Source organism: Lissotriton helveticus, chromosome 9 (assembly GCF_964261635.1).
Source record: "Lissotriton helveticus chromosome 9, aLisHel1.1, whole genome shotgun sequence".
Classification (NCBI taxonomy): Eukaryota; Metazoa; Chordata; class Amphibia; order Caudata; family Salamandridae; genus Lissotriton; species Lissotriton helveticus.
In genome coordinates this window covers 231,806,515-231,817,502 of record NC_136070.1, presented here as the reverse complement: position 1 = coordinate 231,817,502, position 10,988 = coordinate 231,806,515, and the positions used below count along the sequence as shown (strand labels likewise).

At 46.0% G+C, this 10,988-nt stretch overlaps 1 protein-coding gene across 3 annotated transcripts in view; it reads left to right on the top strand.

Annotated features, from left to right (window-relative positions):
- The first annotated feature begins 3,863 nt into the window (after positions 1-3,863).
- BMF (Bcl2 modifying factor) overlaps positions 3,864-10,988 on the top strand; it is a 213,395-nt gene continuing 206,270 nt past the window's right edge. For 2 of the 3 annotated variants that reach the window (XM_078659778.1, XM_078659777.1), the window contains exon 1: positions 3,864-4,082. In XM_078659778.1, the coding sequence (XP_078515904.1) occupies positions 4,045-4,082 (38 nt within the window). In that variant the 5' untranslated portion in view covers positions 3,864-4,044. The remainder of the gene's footprint in view (positions 4,083-10,988) is intronic. The other variant, XM_078659776.1, reaches the window with a different exon arrangement.

Sequence of the window (10,988 nt, the reverse complement as noted above, 5' to 3'; positions counted from 1 at the left end):
GATCTACCCCAGATAAACCACCGTCCAATACCGACCCTGCTATATGCAGATGATTCAGTCATCCTGGCCCGTACATTAAACCAACTCCAGAAACAAATCAATAAATATAGCAACTTTATGGACTCACTTGGCCTGAAAATCAATATAAAAAAGACCTTCACCATGCACATTGGCCCCAGGGTCAAAAACCATAAATCAATATTGGTGGATAACACAAAGTTGGAAAAAACCTCTGTATATCCTTATCTAGGAATTCTCGTGGATGATGCTTTAAACTGGCGTCAAGCTACGGCCACTAGAAACCTCCTTTTTTGGCGTGCAACATCGGCCCTGATTTCTTTTTCGAGAAAACTGGGGAAACCTGCTCCACCTGAACTCTTGAAAATATACTATGCTAAGTGTCACAGTGTGGCTACTTATGGAGCAGGCGTGTGGGGGTACGGCCATATAGATCATCTACAAGTAACAGAGAACGGCTTTATCAAATATGTGCTAGCCCTCCCGCAAAGTTCCCCAAACTTCGCTTCTCATACCGAGCTTGGCATGGAATACATTACAGATACCATCCGTTCCCAACCTATCTTACTGTGGCAACGCATATGGACCAAACCCGAGTGTCATTTAACACGATCCCTCATCACAGACTGTTTAGCCCTAACCAACTGGCACAAGATCCCATGGTTGATCTACGTGCGGAACTTTTTTACTGACCTTGGCTGCAAGTCTTATTTCGATGATCCTGCTGCTATCGAAGATATCTCTAGAAAACAGCTAAAGTCAATGTGTTTGGCCCATTTGAGAGAGCTGCGAAATCAGGCAGAGATTACAAAAACTTTGAATACCCAAATTTGTGCAATACAACCTCTCAAAGGTATGCAACCCTACTTGTCCTACTTTCTGTCAAACCACGAGAAATTTTTATTAACAAGATTTCGCTTTAATACTTTTTTTCGTTTAGTTTCCTTTCCTGAAATCCATAATTGGTCCCGCACGCTCATGAACTGTCCATGCGATGAAATGTCTCCACAAACAACGATTCACATTACTTTGTTTTGCAAATAATGTAAATCTCCGCGTAAATCTTGGATTATTCCACTTCTTCGATCCAGTGGCCATAGACAGTGTCATTCTGCATTTCTCTTTCTGCAGTGTTTGGACTCGCCACATGTAGCTAAATCCATAGCGACATTCTTAAAAGCCACTATCATAATACGTCAAAATCTTTCAAACTGTACAGAATCACTTAAATTATAAGTTTTTTCCTAAGTACCTTTTTAAACTTTGTCTTTTTTAAATTTATGTTTGTGATGAAATTTTTTTTTTTTATGTATGCACTTTTTATGATTATACAACTGGTAATCGAATAAAAGTTATTGAACTGAACTGAACGGATCCTCAAAATTAATCAAAACGCAGTCACCCTGAATTGTTTTCCTTCCATGCCCCACCCAAGGGACACTGCGTACCATTAGGATCTTGCTCGACCAATAAGATGGAAGGGGTCGGTTCATATTGAGCCAATGTTGGACCTTATTCTTTAATGTCCAGCTAGGTTCCTCTACGGGGTCCACCGACTCCGGTACGCCAGTCAACACCACCACAAAAGGGCTGGCCTCAGGGGGGAGGTTAACAGCTAGTCTACCATTAGAAGCTCCCCTGTTCCAGTCCCTATTAGGATTTAGAGCGGGCTTTGAATGTATTTTTTTTCTGCCTGGTCTGCGGAGTAAATTCCTTAGGCATTTCTACACTTTTCTTCTCTGTTACTGTAGGGGTTTTCGGTGTTACATTTTCACTTGCAGTAACCGTTTTTTTTACTTGTGGGCCTACTGGTTTATTGATGGTTGGTTTTTTACCCCCAGTCTTTGGTACTCCCTGATTTAATGGATTTTTTGAGAGAGCAATCAGTTCGACTAACTGCTTTTCAACGTACCCTAGTCTGATTTCTATTGGGGAAAGATAGGATTTAAGTAACTCACCAATTTTTATTAAAAGTTGACTGTCAACCTCATTGTCATTGCTTCCCCCTACCGTGTTAGCCAATATCTCAATACTTCCGTGTCCCAGGGTCTCATTTGACACAAGGTTTGGGGGCTCAGTATGCCTATTGTTCTGCACTCTCTGTGTGGTTTGGTTTGGCTTCTCCCCCTGGTTTTTGGGTAACACAGTTGTCTCATTAACCTTTGCGTGAATCGGATAGAAGTTGTGATCCTGATAAGTCCACCACATTTGGTAGGCTGTGAATATCAGCACGAGCAACTATCGGGCCAGACTTCCTAACCTGCTCAAGTGTTCTAGCGGTCTCAAAATGGCCCATAGAAGATCTTTTTGCAAGAGCTAGGTCTTGAGACACTCTACGTTCTAGATCAGAGATGCCTTGGTCGATGAAAGAGTTTGCCCTAATGATAAAGTTATCTAAAGGGCCTATTAACTGAACACCTCCTGCGGCAGTTTTGCTCCTACTTCCTCGTATAGACATGGTATAAGCACAATGTAAAATCCAAACGTTTAAAAATATAGTTAAAATCTATTTAAAAGGAAGTGGAGGATACATACAGTTCATAGACAGTTCATATCGCAGGAGGAGTTGGAGGGGGGGCCCGGTCTGGTCTTGCACGGTCTATAACGGGCTAAAACGGGACCGCCCTTCGCCCGGCGCGCGTTCCGCGGAGCGTGGGGGGCCGTGAATAAGTACCACAAGTAGGCGGGGAGAGAACGGGAAGAGGCACCAGCTGCAGGTGATTAGGGAATGCTGGTCCTCGCAGTCCCGACCTCCCGCTCTGTAGGCCACCAGTGTTCCAAAGTTCCTCAGTTGCGCCAACGGTCCGGGTGAAAGAATAAGAGCTGCGGGCAATCCAAGTGCAGAAACTGCTGCGGCTTGTTACACTTATTAACGCTATCTGGGCAAATTTTTCACCTCATTAGAACCAGTTTGACCCAAACACAGCAATAAACAACAGAAAGGTGAACCGTTAGCCTTAGCGAAAGGGATTGAGCTGTGTGACAACACATGTTGCGTTTTGTTCTGTTTGAGCTAGAAAAAAATGTTGTGGTTAAACTCTGCATATTGGGTAGCAGATGACTGATTAAGTGGCAAGTGCGACAAATCCGTAAGTGTTTGTGTAAAACACTGCTGCAGTGCAGCACAATCGCATACTTCCTGTGGCCCTGTTTAAAGCTATACCTTCCCAGATGGTTCCGTAAAATGTTGCTTTTCCCTGAATATTTAGCTTTGTCCTGAATTATTACAATTACTGCCCAAAATTTGCTTCCATACTAAGTGGTCACCCATTGCTGTCTTTTGTTGTATACGTGTTTTCCATTTTAGAAGCGACACAGACTTTTAAGACAGATGTCTCAAAGTCCAAAAGCTGCAAAAGGCATACGTTGATTCATAAGCTTAAGACTTTCATATGGGTGTCGGTCTGGCTCTCTGAAATCGTAGCTGTCCCATTAACGCCTTCGTGTGTTGATCCACTGCCCTCCAGTCTTCGAAAAGTGTGGCAGTCTGCTTTGAGATTTCTGGAGCTGTCCCAGTTGGAAGGCCTGTCTGTTTTGGTTGACGCGTAACAGTAACGCTTATAGAAACCGCAATGTAGTTATTTCCAGCCTTGAAACTCTGTTTACCCTCCTCCTGCTCTCTTTTGTACCCTTCCAATTTGAGAACATGAACTGTGGGATCCTCTGCTTGTTAACGCTGTGTTTTGCTTCAGTGTCTTTAAAGCGCTGTACGTTTTCAGCGAAGATTGCTCTTCATCAGCTCTCCCTCGCGATGTAAACAGAACTGAACCCTGGTGCCTCCAATGCAGGCGGCGCAGCCTGGGCTGGAGTTCCCCTCCCGCAGTGATGTCACGCCCTGCCCTCCCCCCTGGATCGCCGCCAGCGCTGCAGATCCTGGAGTCCGTAGCGCTCACTTCTGACCCAGTAGTTTACAAACAATGAAACTGTCCCGTCGCTGTTCTTGCTCCTGATCGCGGCACAAACTTCCTCAAGTGCGGGGCTTTCTTTTCCTCCATCCAGCCCAACTCTGCGGGGGAGAGCGAGTCCATGGCTGCGAGGGATGGGGACACCGTCTTCTCCTTCGGGTGAGTGGACCTTTGCTGCTTGCGGCTCCCGTTCCGCCAGAAGCAGGGATTCTCTGAGAGTGAAGAGCTTTTAGTGAGACTGTGCGGCTGGGGCGCTGCCGCTTATTGTAATTTCAAATGAGAGGCCGCTGTACTGTTTGTTCCAGTGCACGGCTATGAACTTCACGTTCACAAGTAAGACTGTCACTGGCAGCTAAAAATACAACCATTTACAGCTAACAATGAGACTCAGACTAATGGTTCTACTCATAAAATTACAGCGTACCACAAGAGTACAGTGCTGCATCATGTACGTCAACATTGGGCTGCACGGCGGGAAACAAGATCACACGTTAGCACATGAGCCGAGCACAGTTTAGTTGTCTTCTAGAAGTTTGACCCAGAGCGCATTGTGAAGGTTCAGTCCGTCGCTGCCTGGCACTTCCAGTCACCCCAAACATCAGTCTCTTATTAATGTAGCGCAGGTACATCATAAACAGTGGTACACTAACGAGATGGACAGTTACACAAGACACGCCTTATACGTCATGCAGGTGATCTACGCAAGAGCGGCTAGGAGCTAGCGTCAGGCAGTGACGCAAGAACGCACCTTAGTGGCGAAGCAGCAGTCCTGTCATCCCGCGTCTGGCCATGGGGCTTCAAGTGTTAGGATGCTTTTCCTACATAAAATTAAAAGTTGAACATATAATTCGGCCAAAAGGACAGCTTTACGCTCCCTAACTAATTACATTCCATCGTGTACAGCAAGCACCCCCTTTCTCGCGCTCTCTGGTTGTATAACTTTGCAAAGACGTCAGCCTAATGGAAGCAGAAGTGTTTTTTTCATGTTTAAAGGCTGCATTGCTCTGGCTGGTGTGGCACGTGCGGTCGCCTCGCTGGGGGTGTAGAGAGCACAGGGTTTATAGTTTATACGCGTTCGTTCCCCTGAGTTTACATAAGTTTCGTGAGAGAGGTAGGGAAAAGCGGAAACATTTCACTATGTAATGATGTGGGCATGTTGCGGTTCGCGAGGTAACAAGTGAACGTGTTGGTGAGATGCAAAGTGAAGGATGCTAAATGCTAGTGTCAGATAAGGGAGTATTGCGAGAGAGCGGCTTCCGTTGTCAGGCACACGCACATAGAGTTTAGTGGGCGAATTTAATTTGCTGGCAGCGCCCAAAGGGGTTTCTTGGGTTACAGATTTAATGTTTGTTAAGGGTACTTCAGACGGAGTTTCCACAAAGTTACAAAGACTTTTTAAGTAATACTCAGGCGGGAAGTCTCTGGGTTACTGAGCTCTTAGAGGTAATGTAACAAGTGATGTCCGGTGTAGGACTTAATGCAAAGCAGGTTAGCTGCACTTCAGGCGAAAGGCATAATGTACAGCGGGTAGCTCGGGGTGACAGACGTTTAAACTATTGATGTATCGAAGGTGGCAGCAGCCGCTGTATTACACAGTGAGGTATCCCAGGTGGCAGCGGTGTTAGCTATATTACACAGTGGGGTATTCCAGGTGACAATAGTGTTAGCTGTATTACACAGTGAGGTATCCCAGGTGGCAGCGGTGTTTGCTGTATTGCACAGTGAGGTATCCCAGGTGGCAGGGATGTTAGCTGTATTACACAGTGGGGTAACCCAGGTGAGCAGCGGTGTTTGCTGTATTGCACAGTGGGGGTATCCCAGGTGGCAGGGATGTTAGCTGTATTACACAGGGGGGATTCCAGGTGACAACAGTGTTAGCTGTATTACACTGGGGTATCCCAGGTGGCAGCGGTGTTAGCTGTATTACACAGTGAGGTATCCCAGGTGGCAGCGGTGTTAGCTGTATTACACAGTGAGGTATCCCAGGTGGCAGCGGTGTTAGCTGTATTACACAGTGGGGTATCCCAGGTGGCAGCGGTGTTAGCTGTATTACACAGTGAGGTATCCCAGGTGGCAGCGGTGTTAGCTGTATTACACAGTGAGGTATCCCAGGTGGCAGCGGTGTTAGCTGTATTACACAGTGGGGTATCCCAGGTGGCAGCGGTGTTAGCTGTATTACAGAGTGGAGTATTCCAGGTACCAATAGTGTTTCTGTGTTACACAGTGGAGTATTCAGGTGACAATAGTGTTCGCTGTATTACACAGTGGGGTATCTCAGTTGGCAGCAGTGTTAGCTGTATTACACAGGGGGGATTCCAGGTGACAATAGTGTTAGCTGTACTACACAGTGGGGTATCCCAGGTGGCAGCGGTGTTAGCTGTATTACAGTGGGGTATCCCAGGTGGCAGCAGTGCTAGCTGTATTACAGTGGGGTATCCCAGGTGGCAGCAGTGCTAGCTGTATTACTCAGGCGGAGGTGGTGTTTGCTGTTAGCGGTATTGGCTGGTGGTGGTATTACTCCGTGACATACACATTGAAGGGGGTGAGCGAGGTGTTACCCGTTAGAGGTTGTACAGAGTGGTCCTCCAGGGTAATACAAGTTATAAAAGTGGCAGCTGCTAATGGTAGTGCACAATAGGGTAGAGACCATCTGCCATCCGTCAGAGGTAATGCAAAGTGGGTCGCCCGGGGTGACAAAGGCATTAGCTGCTGATGGTACATCTCTTTGGGCTCGCCAGTTTACCGGATGTAGCTCCGACCTCCACTCCCCCCTGGAGGGTGCACAAGGTCAATGTGGTTCTGGAAGACACCTGCCGGGCAAGGATGGATGTCCTAAGACTGTAAGCAGGGTCACCCAGTGAAAATGTGTAGAGGCGCTGTAGCACGGGCATTGCATCATTTGGGGCCTGGATACTTTCGAGGGTGATGCTGTAGCTCATACATTGTAAAAAGAAGCCATGCTTATTTGTTTTTAAGAAAGCGGATGTTAATGTTGGCAAGGTTATTCTGACTGAAGGAAGGAGCCTATTTTCTCTCAGCAGATACGCTCACCATGACCAGGGTCGGACCTGCATAGAAAATAGGCCCTGGGCACCAAAATAAAAGTGGCCCCCATTGGTGAATGAGATAGCTAAAAAAAAAATGTGTAACTATCTTTTTTTTCCCTTAATGTAATAATTTCAATGTGGGCGGAGGGGTGACAAGAAATTTTCCGCACCGGGTTCCACCTTACCTTGCTACGCCACTGGGCGCTGCCTGCTCGCCCTATATGCCAGCCCGAACCTGACCATGACCCAATCACATGAACACGCCAGGGCTCGAGTCGGGGTACCACGCTAGTGGACGGCGCCCCCCACTTATTTTACCAGTGGGGATGCCGTCCCCCCTGCCAAATAGCTGGACTTCATTCTTTGGCCTCTCTTGGACGAGGAGCTCGGCACCTTTTGTGACGTCACTTCCTGTCGTGACGTCACTTCCGGTGACAAAGTCCCCCCACTTCTTTTTTTACGACTTGTGCCCTGGAACACGCTATTGGAGATATTTACACATGAAACGTTTCTTCGAAGGCTCTTGTACTCAAGTTTTCGGTGTCTCCGTTGGACCGCCCATACGGAATACCATGTCCAGTGAGGTACCCTGGCTGCAGGCAGGGCTTTAAGTGGGCCGGGTCTCACCTGTGCTTTTTTTAAAAGGGGGAGCTCGAAATGGGTCTCTATCGGGCTCTGTTTTGTGCCCTGTCACAAGCGGTCCATTTTTTTCCGGACTGCAGTGATAGACGGCACATCAATGTGCGCGTGCTCACACTACTCACTTCTCACTAGTGGAGAAGTTACGGCATGACGTCATGCCAGGTGAGGGTTATAGGGGGAAGGGAAATCCTTTAAAGAGAGTCATTTTCTCTCTGGATTTCCCTTCTCGTTTTGAATCTCTGGAGCAGCCAAATTTTTGTGGTGTCACCAGGGCTTTAAGTGGAAATGTTTTCAATATTAGATATAAGGCTCCTTGTTTTCTGTTTTTACTGATTTTTACAGTTCATTACAGACATAAAATATTAATTTTCTTGTCTGTATTTATTTTTAAATGTGGATAAATATGGGAATCGGGTTGCTTTTGAGGAATTCTAAATACTGTCTGCCATGACTACCAGGCAATAGTTGTGTGGATTGATAGAAAAGGGGGTAAGAAAGGAATTTTAGTAAAGAGGCTTTAACAGCAGTAGATATGCATAAGGTTGATACTGAAATTTGCATATTTTCATACAAGTGCACTGATTTACGTTCTGCAGGTGTTCACAGCACTGAAACCTGGCAGACATTCAAGTATGAGTGCATATTTATCAGTTAAATAAATGTGGAAATATACTAATTTCAGCTTAATTTTTCCACAAAACCCAAAATATGGATAAATACAGCTCAAACTAGCAAAAAATAAATATGGATAAATACAGACTGAAATGGTAAAAAAATAAATACCATAAAACCGAGAGCCCTAATTATATACAAGCCATAGTTGCTGCTTATTTATCTTATGCAACTAACAACTATTGAGAAAGCCATTTGTCCTGACTTGTAGGTATGATGTCACTTGTATTATATGTCTCGATGCAATGACAGAAACAGCAAAATACAGGTCGGGCGGCAAACTATGGTAAGCACTAATTTTTAGCTTAAGTGTTTTTACGCCACGTCTTTGATTACATTGACCACGCCCTTTTGAGAGACCCCCAGTTTTTTCATCCCACTTAAAGCCCTGGCTGCAGGTAATGGAAGGAAGGAAACTCTGCCATCAGGCGCCAGAACCGCAGCGTCACGGACAGCTAGCTTCCAGACACATGCCGGCCGCACCCTCGGCCCTCGCAGATCGCTTTGGCACAGCAGCACTCTTGTTTCCCTGGCACGCTTCCTGGCTTCAAGATTTAACCCTGGACTGTTTCTGGGCTGTGATACTGCATGTGATAATTCCATTTCCCTGCACACGCTCAAACCACTCAGCACTGAAGTGGGAGTCAGAATAACCCTGGAAATGGTGGAACGCACGCCCTGTGTTTAAGGTTACAGCTGACCCCTGTCACCAGAGTGTTTCTTTTACAAATGTTTGTATTCCGATCAGTTGAATCAAGTGGTCCAAAAGAGTAACAAAATAACAAACCTGTCTGGAGAGTTAGAAAGTGGAACGTGCAGGAAGTTGTTGTATGACGTTACAACGCATTCCTTTGCAACGCATGCCTTTACCACGCATGCGATACAACGTGAATGCCATTACTACGCATAACCTTTACCACGAAAATGCCGTTACCACGCATACCTTTACAACGATTTTCGTTGTAAAACCATGCATGGTAATGGCATTTTCATGGTATACGTTATCTCCGATCCCTGCCCTAATTCCTTTCACTGCTCCCCTGCGCCCTTCCCCCTCCAGCTCTTTTTTTTTTTTATAATACCCCTTCCCTGCACCCTTGTGCGACCCTCTGCCCCCACCCACAAACCCTTCTATTAAATACCCTTCCACGGAACCCTAAAAATGTACCCCTGCGTGACACCACTCCCTCATTCCTTTATTTATTTATTTTTTAACTAAAATCCCCCTTACCTCTCCACTTCCTCTCCTCTTCAAGTTCTTCCGTGGTGCGTTGTACATCGTAAAGAGGAAGCGGAAGTGTCTTTCTGTTTCCTCTAATGACGCCGATTGCCTCCACATCTTTCAACAACGACGGAAACACGTGCATTTTTGAAACACACGCTTTTTTGGGGGGGAGACCCCCCCCAAGACCCTTTTTTAACTGTACCTTTAACACACATGCCTTTACTACGTATCTCGTAGTAAAGGAATGCGTGGTAAAGGCTATTCGTAGTAACCACGCATGCATTGTTGTAATGCACGCGTGGTTAAGGTTATGCGTGGAAACGGCTGTGTTGTAGTGGCTGTTTCCCGCAGGAAGTAGGAATGTATTGTACTGGAAGGTGGAGGTGCATAACCATCAAAGAAAGACGGTTGAGTTTGAAAAGCTACAGGAATAGGGTGCTATGTAAGCGTCAGAAGGCTGCCACTTGTTTTCCTCTTTATTGTAGCATGTTTTTAGGTCGAGCCTGTCCCATTCCACAGGAATGGATAGGGTCGAATTTTAGTGTTGCATCAGGAAAGCTAAACCAGCCGGCGGATTTCCACAAGTGCATGTGATCGTGAACGCGCATCTGCCTGCTGGTTTAGCTTTCCTGATGCAACTCTAGGGATCCGCTCCGCCCCCTGCTGCTCGCGCTTTTCATCCGCCTGCCCCGAGCGCGTCCACTTCAAAGCCATCTGTTGCTCGGCCTCACTTCTCCACCCCCCTAATTACATCCCTGTTCACGGCCGCGAGGCCGTGCTTCAAAGGGATCCGCAGTGCCGCCCCTAAAAGCTTCTTTCCTGACTCCACTCTCTTCCCCTCCTCTTTACTTTCCTGGTTTTCTTTCCGTTCTCTCTTCGTATCCCCCCCTCACCCCCTCCTCTCTCTTTCTCTCTCTCTCGCCCTCATTTCTCTCCAACTCTAGCCCTTCGTATCCCTTTCTCCCTCTATTTCTCTCTCCGACTCTATGGTCTCTGCCCTTTTCTACCACTCTCTTTTCTGTTTGGGTAGAGCTGAAATCCAAGGTTACATATTTTTTTCTAAAACATAAAAACATCTACATGCACTGTGGATAAGCATTGAATTACTCGCTAATCTCTAAAGTTTTACAGGAGAGATTGAATGTGTAGCGTAGATTGAATGAATAGTGTTTTAAGCCACTCTGTTTTCGACGCATTTAATGTTTTTATCATGTTTCGCTTCTATTATGATTTTAAATAATTGTCAATAATGATCCCCAACATGATAGAAAGACGGCTAAACATTGCAATAAGTATTTTTGCTTCTCAACCCTTGCTAGGGCTCACAGTTTTTCAACTGTTTTTCACCAGTTTTTCAACTGGTTCTCATGTAAAGCGCTCAGGCACCTTCGGGTACAGTTCGCGCTATATAAAATCGCATTAAATAAATTTTAAAAAAAGTATGCGACCCGGAGCACCCCTCCAGTTCACAGTCCTCCT